This window comes from Siniperca chuatsi, linkage group LG22 (assembly GCF_020085105.1).
Source record: "Siniperca chuatsi isolate FFG_IHB_CAS linkage group LG22, ASM2008510v1, whole genome shotgun sequence".
Lineage (NCBI taxonomy): Eukaryota > Metazoa > Chordata > Actinopteri > Centrarchiformes > Sinipercidae > Siniperca > Siniperca chuatsi.
In genome coordinates this window covers 8,858,784-8,874,253 of record NC_058063.1, presented here as the reverse complement: position 1 = coordinate 8,874,253, position 15,470 = coordinate 8,858,784, and the positions used below count along the sequence as shown (strand labels likewise).

At 38.6% G+C, this 15,470-nt stretch overlaps 1 protein-coding gene across 2 annotated transcripts in view; it reads right to left on the bottom strand.

The window, feature by feature from the left end:
- Positions 1 to 15,470, bottom strand: part of LOC122870500 (pyruvate carboxylase, mitochondrial-like) — a 292,268-nt gene that overhangs the window by 191,657 nt on the left and 85,141 nt on the right. For both annotated transcript variants that reach the window (XM_044184729.1, XM_044184728.1), the window contains exon 11: positions 9,896 to 10,058. In XM_044184729.1, coding sequence (XP_044040664.1) covers positions 9,896 to 10,058 — 163 coding nt within the window. The remainder of the gene's footprint in view (positions 1 to 9,895; positions 10,059 to 15,470) is intronic.

The following is a 15,470-nucleotide window of genomic DNA, read 5'->3' as shown; positions in this document are numbered from 1 at the left end:
GATGTAGACTGTCACAATGTGCTACAGTTGCAAATATCCAAGAAATATTTCCTCTGGCTCTTTCATTATTAGGCTCTACCATTTTTCTAACCGTTCCATAATGTCATCAGTTAAACTGCTCGGCGAAGGTATACATTTTAAGTTATATCTTATTTATGCATAAAAGGTCCAACCATATGGAACCTCCTGCTGCTATTCTGCATGTACAGGTTATGTTTGTATTCATGCTTTATTTTCCAACTTATCATTCCTAAGTGAGGAACATCCTTAATGATGTCTACGTGTTGGAAGTTCTGCTTGAAAATATTGTCATTAAAGTAATTTGCTCTATTGTTATTCCTCCGTGAGATGCATCCATTCACTATTCCTGCTGCAACAGACCAATTTCCCAACAGGAATTATTTAACTTTTCTCCAATGTTCCAAAAATTGAAACAGGTAATCATTACCTCTCATTATTGGGAGAAGTTCTATTCAAGATCATTGTAAGTGAATGAAAACAGAGTTAAAAGCAATTATTCCAAAAATCTATTGCACTGATTGCCTGTAATAGTTTGGGTTTCCTTTACGACACGTGGAACCAGGAGCAGTTAAACTGAAAATTGAGAGTGTGACAGAGCATTTCAGAGAGTGCACTCATGCATGTTTCCCCAATTTTCAATAAGCTTTGGTCTTTGAATGACAATAGATGTTAGTGTTCAGCACATTAGACTCTCCTGGATGAGCTGCAGGAACAGCATGAAAAACTAGTTGGAGTATTGACTCATGTGCAAAGCAATTTAAAAAAAGAGGGGCCAAAACCTCAAACACCAAACATTCACTCAGGACTTTCAACTGTCAAATATTTGTGATTAAAATGTTTCTGACTCCACATTCTTAGTAATGATTTCTGTCCACATTGCATATTTATTAGCAATGATTTTTGTCTGGCTATTTTGATAAATTAAATTACAAATGATGGGATGACAAACACAGAAAGGAGAAGGGATGGAGAAGCGTCAGATAGACAGAAGGGGAAAAGAAAGTGAGACAGTAATTGGACAGTACCACCAAATGCATAAGTAGAGAATGAGTGGAGGGTGCACTAACTGAGGAAAGAGAGAAATGTCACTCCATAAAATACTGGGCTAATTTGGGCCCATAATTACCATGGCAATGAGTGGCAGAGGGGGGGGAACATTATTCCACACTCAAAGATGGATGAGATTTGACCAGAGATTATGTGACAAAAACACCAGGATGGTTACGCACAGAGTTAGAAAAGGGACACATAGGTACAGGTTCTTTCTCTGTCACACACCAGCACAACGTACACTCACTCTGCAGAGACACACACACTCTGCAGGAGTGAGTCAGCTCACGTTGGGGGGTCTCCACGCATGACCTTCTCAAGGTCAAAGGTGGTTTCTTTGGAAATTACACCCTGTACGGCTGCGTGTGTGTCTGTACCTGCGGTGCTGGTGGTTTGCCCTCCTACAGATGTGTGTTTCTGGTGTTCTAACACCTGGTCAGGGGTCTTGGATGTTACTAGAGTTAACAAGGCGGCATGTGAACAGTGTGTGTCCCCCTCATGCTCTCTATATTTTCTCCTTGCTGTGTATTTGTCACTCGTCACAAGTTTTAGTGTGCTTTCACATCTGTAGTTTGGTTAATTTGGTTCAGACAAAGGAAAAAAAGATAGATTGTTGCCTGTTCTGGCCTGGTTTGTGTTTTTCAATAAATATAGGCTATACATTTCTTACACAGATCGGGAGATCGCTTTCTAAACAGTTTACAATCAGCACAAGATTTAATAATTTAGCTCTTGAATTCATGCTAAAACCACATTCTTACTCACAGGACTGTGGTTGGTCTGCTTTGCTTTGAGACCACAAACAAACAACACCAGAGGAAGCGGACCAGTTTTTTGATCTGCATCAGTTTGATTGACAGTTTTCACACCAGTCCAAACAAACTGAAATGAAAGCACCCTTCAATTCTGCTACTTTTTGATTTTTATGTAGCAGTCAAGTACAGAATAAAAATCATACCAAAAACACTTGAAAAAGGTTCGTGTTTCGATGTCATTAACAGCAGGTGACCTTTTGGGAAAAAAAAAAAAGATAAACTTAAGCAGAAAACAACCCAAGCTCTTTCACTACCAATTACATAGGTGACTGACTGTTTATGGCAATGAAGATAATGGTGACAAATTATGACACTGTAAATAGGGGAAGACCAACGTGTGGTGCAGGATGTTTATGGTGTGCCAATGAAGGTATTCACGATGATGTGTGAAGCAAGACAAACACACTTAGTCTAATTAGGACTCAGCCTATTTTCAAACTTCAAATCGTTCTTTGGAGGATGGGACACACATTCACACAAAGAAACAGACATTGCATACACATATACACACAGCGGCATTGTAAAACCTATTATTAATACATTCAGTGACGCATGCAAATGTGTTCCAATAAAAGAAACAAACAAGGGAAAGATGCATGTTGGGGTGGGGTGTTGGAAATAGAGAGACAGATGTGAATAACACTGGTTGACACATTGAGGAGAATAGACTGATTCATGGGATGACAGTTAAATCCTTTTCTGATATTCAAATTCAGACTGATAAGGAATGAAAGAGGGAGGAAAGAGGATGAAGAAGTGAGGTCTTACTCCCTCCAGGCTACCAATACTGCCAGAGTAAGGGTTTCCATTCCTCTGGAGCTACATGGGTTGCGCTATGGATTATTAAAAAAAGTTCACTGAATAGCACATGACAGTGGGAAGGAAGGAAAGAGAGAAGGCAAAGTGGGGAGAGGAAAAGGAAGAAGTGAAATGAGGTGCTGAGTAACAGGAGGAGGTGAACACATGGAGGAGAGAGGAACAGCAGGATTTGGCCTTATTACTTGCCGTCTTACTGTGGAGACAGAGAAGGTGGGGGAGAGAAAGAGGGGGAAGGAGAAAAAATAAGGGAAGTAGCAGGAAAGGAGATATGGTGGTAATGTTAAAGAGACCGAGGGATGAGAGAAATATGAGACAAGATCAATGGATGGACGAGTGAATGGGGAGGGGGGGTTTGGTGGAGGGAGGATGGATGAAATGGTCAGCCATGATGGAGTGATTCCCTACAGATAAATGGAGAGATCTGTGAAAAGAGATTGATGGGTAGATCAGCAGATAAATGGAAAGACAAAAGAAGTGTGATTGCTGCTCCCTTGTTGATGCTATCAGATCTAGACAAAGACAAATATCACACAAACATGCCCTCTTCATTCACTCCCTTACTTCTGTGCGGTATAAAGAAAGATCAGATTCCCCCTTCAGTTTTCCCCAAAGCCATATTTCTCCCTCTTTACTTTACAGGAGTAACATGATTTTGGGCTTCAGTAAATTGTCTTTATCATCCACTTATCGCACTATGGGAGTAAAGGCTTTTCCACTCGTGCTCCTTGGAAATCAGCTTCACATCTCACCAAGCTAAACTGATCAGAGCTTATGTGCCAAAAGGTGGATACACTGAATGCGACGACTGCCTGCTGAAGAAAAATAGATTAAAATACAAAATGTCAAGGTGCTGCTTTAATACTCTCCCCCCCTCCCTGCTTGCTTGATCCCAAAGCACGTAGTCCATCCCTCCATGTCATTCTGTCGACAGGGCTGTCGCTACCCTCATGCAATGACATCCATCACTCCTCAGCCTCTTTCTCCCTCCATCCCCCATCCCCCACTTCACACCTTAGTCATATTATTTTCCCTCTATGAACCTCTTCTCTGTCGGTCTTCTTTGCCTAAACACTGTATTCCGTTTGCTCTGTTGTATGTTGCCTCACATGTTAAAGGATTAACATCTTTTTATACCAATTCCATCTGAATCTAAGTGCAACTTAAAAAGCTATGAATGTGAAGCATAAGAGCATGCAGATAGTGTAGCCAATCCCTGAAGTATATGCTTTTTTTGTAAAGGTGACAAGAAAAATACTAGTCACTGAGTATTCTAATATAATTTTCACCACGTGCAAATCTTAGTCTTTTATCAGACTGTGTTTCTCTCCCAGAGCAGCAGCAAAGCTCCTTCACTCACAGAGGTGCCAATTACAAACTATCCTTCCTTCCTGGTCTTCAGTATTGCATGAAGTGAGATTAATATTTATGTGACCATATCATATATTTTTAATTAAATAAAATATAATTTAATTTAAAAAATATATATAATTAATAAAAGAAATTATGTAAATGTAAAAAAAATAAATAAAAACACAGAAATATATATCTAATTTATAGATTTTTTTTCCAAATAGCATATAAACCAATATTAAATTTTTTGCTGTGAAAATCCATTTGTGATTGTTCTGGTGGCCCATTTTGGATACAATCCAGCATATCTATTCACTGGCAAACAGATCCGGTGTTCAGACCGGAAACAGGAATGGGGCTGTGTTGGTAGGGATGCGTCCGGTACTGGCAAGAGCATTAAATACAAAGTCAGGAAGCGGTTGAGTTATAATTCCATTACCAGCTTATCAGATTCCAAAAATCTGAGCAGTGATTTATAAAACTATGGAGGAAGGATTTTACAACTCTATAAATTTATCAAAGCGGCAATTATTTTATCCTCTGTCGTGATGATTGCCAGGTATTTGATTGCTAACACAGCATCCTTGCCAAATGACACTACACTGTGTTACGAAAAGTTTAGGTTCAACTATTTTGCTGTAAGACCCTGCGTTTTCTTGCCAGAGCTGTTGTGGCCTCATTGAAATGAACGAGGGGATGCATTTTTTCCCCATGTGGTGCTGTTTTCAGTTTGAGCGTGGCCTTTTCGTCCATCATTCAGCCTCGATGGTAATAAATGAGTTGTAGTCCGATCTTGTCAAAAGCTCCAGAACAAAAAGTAGGTGGACCTTGAATTGAGATTGTTTTGTCAACAGATGATAAAAACAGATGTCAGTACTCAAACCAACTGTTGGCAGCAGGTTCAGCTGAACCACCTCAGTGTATTCAGAGTTTGAACTGATTGAAAAACATTTATTTGTCACAGAATAGAAAACTGTACTGTAATGAACAGCACCAGACAGTCATAGCGCGGACACAGTGCAAGAGCAGGGGGCGCGACACTGCAATTGTGGGTCAGACCTTTAAATAAAAGCTTAGTAATGGTTGTTTTTCATACTGCTCTACTTCTCTCAGTGCACACCATATTCACTATCTTGTTTGCTTCTGTTGCTCTTGTACCCTCTTTGCTTTCTGTCTCTCCTCGCCTATTTCCTTCACCTGCTCTGAAAGCTCCATTAAAAGGAGATGAGAGAACAAGATAGAAAGCTCCCATATGCGTGTTTCCTTTATCTATTTTCTCCCCAGAACAGAAAATGAAGTCAAAGAGATGCAAAACGAGGATGTACCCATTACTTATTCAACCTGTTGGATCTTTGCCTCTGTTTTGTTCACAAACACGCATCAGTCTACTGTCTCTACATACAGTATGAAAAACCTTTTCCTCCTCCCTGTCTTGTATCCTTGAAATCCTCCATTTCTACCCATTTAATCTTTTTTCTCTTCCTCCCACATTTCTAACCCTAACACCCCATTTCCCATCTCTCCTTCTGTTCTGCTGTCTTCATTTCATCATGCTTTTCTAAGATGGAAAAGCATTTGATACTCTATTGCTAAACACAGGAAAGCTGAGTTTTGTGCTTTATGAAAGAAGTAGCCTTTCCTCTACAGTGTATGACTCCTGCCCTCTTTCACAGAGTTGAACACATTGAGCAAGTGACAGACAGCAGTTTCAATAGCGTTATCACCACATGAGTTTTAGTTCAAAGTTTGATGCTGCTGCAGCATCCTTCAAACTGTGCTGTGCTGCCATTTGCAGTGGTGTTCTAGGAAGTCTTGCATTCAAAACTTACTTATGTCAAAGTATGTCAAAGTATTAACAGCAAAATGTACTTAAAGTAAAAGTACTCATTGTGCATGTTTTACTATTATATATGATGTTTTTGGATTCCTATATTTGCTGCATTAATGTATATGTTGCATTTTACTGCTGTAGTTGTTTAAGGTTGCACTAATTTATACTTTGTTGGGTAGCTTAATCTGCAGCAATACATGATGTATCTTGTATCATACTGTAAGATGTTTGTAGCGCCGCTGTCCCGTGAGAACCATGTATCTCTAAGAAGTCTAAAACAGCCTGTTTTCAGCTTTGTGACAATGCATTTTCCAGCTAATCCAAGGGGGTTGATAAATGTTTTTATTTAGCTTAAGAAGTAGGAGAATTTTCTCAACCCATAAAGGAACACTAAATCATCAAGTTTGGAGATACAGTGGTCAGGCAGGTCCTATTTAAGTGATTTCTTGATTGAGAACAGGTTGGCAGTAACCAGGCCTGGGTGTGGCTAGAGAAAATGAACTCAGGTGTGATAAACCACAGTTAAGTTATGTTTTGTGGGGGCAATCACTTTTTCCCACACAGGGCCATGTAGGTTTGGATTTTGTTTTCCCTTAATAATAACCTTCATTTAAAAACTGCATTTTGTGTTTGCTTGTGTTATCTTCAATTAATATTTAAATTTGTTTGATGATCTGAAACATTTAAGTGTGACAAACATGCAAAAAAATAAGAAATCAGGAAGGGGGCAAACACTTTTTCACACCACTGTACATGGTTTTCACTCGACAGGAAGGGTATGAAAAATTGTTATCTGAAAATTAACTAGAAACTAAAGTAGTAAAAAGTACAATATTTGCCTCACAATATAAGTATAAAGTTGCATAAATGGAAATACTCAAGTAAAGTATAAGTAACTCAAAAAAAGTACAGTACTTGAGTAAATGTACTTAGTTACATTCCACCACTGGCCATTTGCTTTTCTAAGATTTGGGCGTCCTGCTGAGGGGTATCTGTATCGCCATTCTGAAAAGGGTACAAAAGGGATTCGTCAAAGCAAATTATCCAAGTTGACTTGGGCACCTCAAGTGACCAAAAGCCCATAGCGTGACGACTTTCTCACCCTCCCTCTCGCCACTTTTCACTGTGCCACTCAGTTGCTGACCTTCTCACAACCCTTCACTAATAATTTATTCATCATGTGTCCCTCAAATGTGTCATTCCTCCATCCACCCTTTTCTGTGTTGATTGTGTTCGGTTCATTCATATTGCATGGTAATGGTGGGGGGGTTGTCGCTGTGTTGACATGTTTCATAGCTCAGCTGCATGGCTAAAGGGTGTAGAAAGGCAGAGAAAAAGAGAATGGTGGGCAAGGGAGATGGGGGAACAGATAGAAGGATGAGAGGAAGGAGATTGAGATGGAAATGGGTGGAAAAGTGGGAGAAGCAGTGCTTGAAGACGGGGGGATAAGGATGTGGAAAATATGTACATTATTTTTAGGCGATTAGTAGGTCGGAAGGAAGAAAGAATCAAGCAATGCAGGGGGAGCCGGAGAGAGACAATATGGGGTGGAAACAAAGCAGAAAGTCTTTGAAATGGGAAGGTCACAAGCTATTTCAGAACTACTCTTTTTCACAGTGAAAAGTAATGCTCCCTGGAAGTGACAATGCCACATAATGGGGATGTTATTTAAATAGCATATATTTTTCTATTTTTTGCACCTGATTCCCAACCTGAAATGCATGCTGCTGATTTGAATACAGCTCAAAAAGCTAAATTGTCAGATAAATGCTTCATCTGAATGTGTTGATTTATCCAGGTTAATGTAAAAAAAATAAAATAATAATAATAATAATTCAGTGTGATCATTGAGCCACATAAACTGTTAAACTAAAACAACTACCCCGGGAAGATAAATTAATGGACTCAAATTCAAATCAAAATAAATCTGTGTGCACAACACAACCATTTATTTCTCCCCCTCACTCAGAACCAAAAGACAGATGATTTGTTTGATTGGAAAGCCACCGGTGCAAGTCGAATTCAATCACATCCAAGGAGTCAAAAATCACTGTGTTAAGTCATCAGGCAGCAATAGCAGTATTTTATTCACAGCATCTGTGACAAGCCATAAGAAGGGGGTGAAACTGTAAGAAATCAGAGGGTCTCCAGGAATTTATAGTTTCCCAATTGCAGTAAATTTGACATGTGGACAATATCATCATAACATTGATCAGCTTCCCTTGTCTGCTTGTATGCACTGCTCAGCAGTAGACTGCAGATTTCTGACAGGCTACTCAAGGACACTGAGTGCACATCACATTATAACTTGTTTTCTAGCTTCTCTGCATTGTTAAAGAATTAATTTAATTTTTATTCCCCTCACGCAGAATCCTTCCACATTTGGCAAAGTCTAGGCTATAGACCAAACACAACCCAGCCATAGCCATTGAGCCCCCAAGGCTTTTTAAGCACAGTGCTCTGCTGAGATCAAAATCATCATTATCTCTTAACATTATCGGTTTGATTTGTTTTTATTCTGATAAATGGCTGTGTTATTGTTATTAAACCTTGTTTTAATTCTAAGCTGCCATTTTTATTGAGTTAAACAGGCATTCATTACCATTTAATTATTTGTAAAGCGCTTTGCGACACTGTAAAGGCCTATAAAAGCTAATAGAGAATCAGCAAAAAGAAACACATTAAAAGAAAGGGAGAGGACAGAGAATGACAGGGAGAAAAAAATGAAGAGGAGTGGGTGGGTGTACAGTGTAGGGTGAAGGGCAAAAAGACTTGACAGCAAAAAGCATCCAGGGATCAGGCCTCATCAGGGAGGGAGGAATTTGTAGAGACACAATGAGAAATGGCATATATGGTGTAGATATACAGGACATGTGTCTGTGGATGGATACACACAGCACTCATATAGTGACCTTTGTGTCTTCTCATGTGTGAACACTCAAAAAAAATTACAGGTCCCCTCACACAAAAGGCACATGGACACACACTCAGTACTCATTACCACACCAAGCATTTACAAAAAAAAAAAAAAAAAAAAAATCAAGATACACAAAAAATGTATAAACTAAATACAACTAAATGCACATATATACACCCCTCTCACAGAGAGATAAAGATGAACACACACTCATTCAGTCATGCAGAAATACACATGCACACAGGGAAATCATGTCATCCCACTCACAAACCTCATATAGCAATGTACGTTTATAATTGCAGTGCTGAAAGCTACTATATGGATCAATGTGACAAACCTACAATTCGAGCGCTAGTTGTTCTCTGCAGCTGTGACTGTGTGCACCTGTGTTCACACACACACACATTCACTCTCACTACCATTAAGCGATAATATCAACATTGAATCGAATGACTGATGTGAAAGAGATGCAGATCCCACTGAGAATCAACAATCCACTCTGCAGCTCTTTGCAACTTTCAGTTCATTGCTCTCTTTTGCTGGTATGTATGGTTGATATACCATGCCACCAGAGTGCTAAGCTCTCAAAAGCTGATGGTATGATGCATTCACAAGCCTAAATGTCAAATGTAGGGATACATTTAGCAAAATCTGGCATTTTTTCCCACTTAATTTTGAAACTGGACAGTATCTCAGTCTAGATGAAGAATGTGCCAAGAATGTGTTCAACGCACAAATGAGTTTAATTAGGTTTCTATGGTCTTTTTTACTGGGAACCAAATTGTATTGTTAAGTTAGATAAAAGATTTTTTTTTCTTTTATGTTTGATATGTAGTAGTGACTTGTAATCCCAAGTAGGATGGGCTACATGTTTGGCATCACACGGCAATAAAAACGAACTGTAAAGTATCAAGGCTTAAAACAACTACCTTGAAGTATTTACATATTTTCACCAAACCATCTCAACTTGCAGACTTTCTCCAGACTTTGTAAGTGACGTCTCAAGGAGTAGGAATAGCTCTACATTACACATGTGGTCTCCCTGACCACAGTATGGCAAAGGACTTCAAGTTATTCTAAGACTAACCCTACCTCAATCCTTCCCGTGTCTGGTTGGAAGCCTCTGGCTGGGTCTTCGGTCGTCACTCTGCACTGGATCGCACAGCCGTTTACCCTGATCTTGTCTTGTTTGAGGCTCAGTTCTGGCAGGCTGCGGCCCTCACACACATGGAGCTGGGCATGCACCAGGTCCACACTGTTAGAGAGAGAGGCGATGAGGTGAATAAATTGATTGAAGCCCTGAACATTGTGTGAATAGCCCTTAATTTCCCTTGATGTCACTGTGGAGAACCGTTTTCTGCTTACACCAAGGTTTAAAAGACCAGTAAGGCCATTTATTCTTATATACATCTTTAGCTATTTTTGGCCTCAAATCAGAATGGGGAGTGTGGAATTGCAGTGGATGTGAGGATTTCCCCAGCACTTCTCATGTCAACAAATGAATCTGCGATGCGTAACAAGAAAACAATCCCTCATGGATACCTCTTAATAGCAAAAACAAAGTACATTAAAAGAAACTTTAGTTATAATTTGATGTTGCTGAAACAATGGCTCCAGGGAAAGAAGCAGGATATGGACAATCCATTTTACCAATGAAAACTGCTAATACATCTGCAACATAACTTGTTTGATTAGAGATTAGTAGATATACTTAGGTGCTATGAAGAATCTCAATCAACCTGGTCCCAGGATATGTAGAAGCACTACGTCAAAGGCAACTAGACCAGTGTTTAGTCTAGTTGCCTTTGACTTAGTTAAGAAAGATTTTACTTCAGTCAAATTGTAAGTCTCTGCTTACAACAAATGTACATACAAGACGTTGCATTGTAAAAAAGCCCAGCCTCAAGCAGGTTTGTGACTAATGAAAAACTGCTTCACAGTAAGTCGGTACAATACAAATACGACTGGGCAAATAACTCAAGATTGTCTCACTCTGTTGAAACAACTGCTTGTGTGGTATACTGATAAGCTCTGTGATAAAGAGGTCAAAAACTAACTGGTAAAGCATTACATTAAACCTGGCATATAAAAATCATAGTTTGGATAAAAAAACGTATATCTAAGAAAACTTGTTTTTTTTGTTCTAGAAAATGTAGCCAATTAAAAATTATGTTTTAGTTTAATACACGGCACAGCGCTTTCCCATTTGTTCTGTCACACCAACTAACATCCACACTGTTTACATACAGTATGCTTTATTCAGATATCTAAAACTGCATTTTTACCCAGGAACAAATGCATCCACACACACAAATTGAAGTACATTATGCAACATTTTATTCAGTAATTGCCCAATATTAGAAAGAATTTAAATGTGACAGGGATAGAGATAAGTTATTTTCTTCCATTTCCATGAGTTGTAAGCCATAATATCAATTTTGGCTCATCTGTATGCAGTTATTTAAAAGTAAAGCTCAAATGAGACTTGCTAGGTTAAGCTTCATGACCTTGCACAGTCTAATGCATAACTAATGTATAAAAGTATTTTGTCTTTATTGTTTTTGGACACATTGCAACAGTGGACGGACACAGAGGGTGGAGACACATAATTCTTAAATGGCTGTGTCCCTGCACTCAGTCCGCAGCCAAACATAAAACACACAGACAACTGGGAAGCCTCTCCCCCTTGAAGAGTGAATGAGAGACAGAAGGCACACACATTCACAAACAAACTCAGATTTTGGACACCGTCTTGGCTTCCGTCATTCTTAGTGTGTCAGTTTGCTGGTATCCACATTCTGGCCAAAACAGAAGGACAATTATGCATCAGCCTGGTGTGAAATGTGTTGGTGAAAGAAGCAGATCCACTCTTGATAACTTGGACAGGCGCTAACGTCATGTTTTTGTTACACTTTCATGATTATGTTGGTATTTTTTAAATAAGAAAGCTCCACTTGTGTCCTTAAATAATAAAAAGGACATGATGAAATGAGTCACGTTATGAGCGATGCCCCAAACAGTAGTAATAAAAATGATTCTCAGTTTCCCAGTACTGTGTTTAATTAGGATGCCAGTCTGTTACCAGACTCAGATTAGTTACTAGTCTTTGTGAGGTCCATCACATCGTCAGCTCCTCGGGGCTACAGCCATTTAAGGACACATGCGTATGAAAATATTTTTCTTTGCCTCTACTATTCTTTTGTGTGAAATGCACTTCGCCAAGAGTTAAATGTTTGAGAATAAAGTAAGCTGGTGTTAGATCAGAGTTAAATGAATGATGGAATGATTGAGCTGAAATCGAACTTTGATTTCCTTTTTGACTCCATTTACTCATCCATTCTTGTAAATTCAGGCTGAAACAAAGACAATGATAAAGTACACTGAAGCTGAAATATGGTAAAAGTATGTTTCCTCATTAAATTGTTTTGTCGGCAGTTCACTCATTAACCCAATCACTTCTTAGAGTATTCGCATATTCATGAAAAGTGAGGCAATAGAAAAAAAAGCACTTAAAAAAGACAAGTGTCTAAATTTGAAAACACTAACTTATGAGGTGACAGTGTGTTCTAATGGCTGCCTTTTCCCAGAGAGGGAAGTCCTTTAATATTATGCAAATAAACACATTTCAGTGGCAAACAAGACAACTGAACATTTCCTGTCGAGAGTCAAAAACTTGGCATCCATACACATTACTTTTTTTTATTACATATAAATCATGTTTGGCCTAGTTTTTTCCCCTCACATAATTCTTCTACTTTGAAAACATAAGGCAACACTGATTGAATGAGGACCTCGAGGGTTTATGAAATTCATTGTATACTAATTTGACTCAGACAAATTAAAGAGCCTGCAGCAACATCTGTCCCTCAGTGCAGCCAGTTACAGAATAAAAGTCCCTTGTATCATTAGCAAATTCCACAATAAGGCCGACCTACACAGGAAGAGGATGAGGGTGATATGCCGTCAGAAAAGAGTTGGAAAATGCAAAACAGCACATGCTCATTCTCAGTAAGTGTGATGACAATAAATACTGCTGGGCAAAACTCAGTGTTAGAGAACACAGAGGATTAACCAAAGACGCTGAGGAGGATTGACCTGAAACATCTGTACAGAGGCAGAGTCAGCCAATCGCCATCAGTGGGGTTTAGAGTTTGATACTGAGACCAAATGACTGGGAATAATGTATTTAGCTGCACAGTACGATCTGATAAAGTTCTGGATTTAATAACTACTAGGTGTCAGTATCAGCAAAGTTTATATTTCCATGCTTCCATACTTCCACATACCGTAGATTAGCATGTCTGAGAATCAGCATTTTAATTGGACTAATTGAATTTTAATTTTCTGGTCATTTAAGGATCAATAAATGTGTCCCATGCAAAAAAGTGTGAGAAATAAAATTTTTACCATAAAAACGGTAAATCTAATCAGTTATTGACCCCACTTCTTCCAACTCTCTCCATATTGTGTATGTACCCTGGCACACAAGTAACCATCATGCACCATGCACACAGCAGACTACACGTGGCAGTTTAATTATATTTTGCCTAGAGCCCCAGGAACCAAGAAGTACTCCCTAGCTGCAACGCTACCTGGCTCAAGGTTTGTTCTTTGTCAATTAGTTGGTGGAAATTTGATTAAACAGAAATTTATTTAGGAATATGCAGCATGTAAGCACAATATAAACTGAAATAAGGTTTTATAACTAGATTTGGACTCCTCTACAGTACAGGGCCTTAAGATTACATTAGGTAATAATGCAGGACCTGCCTTAAGGCCCTTGTCATTTCAGTTGATATTAAGGTTTAGTAGTGGATATTTACCAAAATTAGGGAATAATCACATTACATACAACAAGCCAAATGGAACACAGTGGAAAATCTGGCTCTTTTTCTGGTATGCTAGGACTAACACTGTTTACTTAGGATACAATGTTTGTGAATGTTTCACGAGTTCCTTTACCTTTCTTCTGAATGATGACATAAAATTTATTCATTTGTACATTTACACCATCTATGTATCCACACATCTATCCCAACCTTCATTTTGCATTTTCCTATAATAAAAAGGAAAAGACAGAAACCCAAAAATGTCAAATTAAATAGTGTCTATTCTTTGCCTTTAACTTTTTTAATGTCTCCTACTAGGGCTTTGTCTCTCTTTGAGGTTCTAATGTGTCAAAGGAGGTGTGAACTTACTCTTTATTTCTGACAATGCTAAAGAATATATACATTTTTTAAGATGTCAAGCCTAATATTGCATGTTCATTTTCCTGCCTGGCATCTCTGACTGTTTGCCAGTTGTGCCTCCGCCTTGCTTAGGGCCTCCGAATAGCTGTCAAGCTTATATTTGATCTCTGACAATCTAAAAGAAAAATGGAAACTCCCACAAGTGTCATAGAATGTAAGTCTACTCACTGAATCTGTTCTTTAAAATTCTGTCCTCGCAGCCAAGTACATCATTTTACATTTGGTCCTCCTGTCTATGCAACAACCTTGCTTAAGGCTTTTGATATGCTTGTAAATATCTTACATTTGCTCTCTGAGGAAATCACCAATCCGATAAGAGATACATGTATTAGACTGCAGAACCACATCAAGGCCAAAATTATTTACAGCCCAGCATTGGCTACACTCCTGTAAGTACTATATTAGCCAGATTTTAAAGCAGCACCTGAAAAGTCTTTTGGGATAAGCATAGAAATCCTTCCCTGTCCAACTGACAGATATTCCGTATATGAATAAAATATATCACCATGGACACTGCAGACAGCTGAAACTTAAGAGTTTAGAGCATAAACGTATATACACTCACCGCTGCACCCCATCTCATATTTCAGCTTAAACGGCTCAACACACATTTTCTTGTGGCACCTTAAAAAAAAAATATTTAAAAAATGTGTACATGTCTTAAGTTGGCCTTATGTTTTAGAGACAGCTCTGGTGGAAAAATCCCCCTTCAACACTTCTGCACCAAAGCCTCACTTTAAGAACACCAAATCAAATCAGCTCTCATGGTCCTGGCAAAAGTCTAAACTCCGACTGAACTTAACAGGTCTCCCCCCCAAGTAGCTTCAAAGATGAGGAAAACCCTTTCATCTAAAGTCCAGGTCAAGGCCATGCACATATTGTTTATCCTCTGATGCAAATGTTTTATCTGAACTAAAGCAAGTCTTAACAGTCTAACATACTCAAACCTGACAGAGCATTTTTGTTGAAGCATATTAAGGCATCAACATTAACTTTAACATCTTACTGTATTATCCACAAGTCATGTTTGATAGTGTGATATATTGAAATTAAAGACAATGTAAATTGCTCTTTTTTTAAAAAGGCATCCAGCACTGTAAATACAAGTGAGGTTTGTCTATGTTAAATCATATTATGAGACCATAACACCTGCACATATATAGATGAAGTACTAAAGGAATTGTGGTTGATTGTGGGTTCCTGTCCTGCGGTTATTTTAAGGAGATGCTACCCGTCTAGCAGGCCATAGTTTTAATGTAAATTTTAGAGTATATAATGTGACCCGTGCCATTTATTTTCACTAACCGCATGTCACAACAAATAGGAAAACAATACAACTGCAAAGAGGACTTGTGGCTTTCAGTTTACAGCAGTGGTTTCCAAACTTAAAACCACAACATGCCTTCATATCAGTTTTT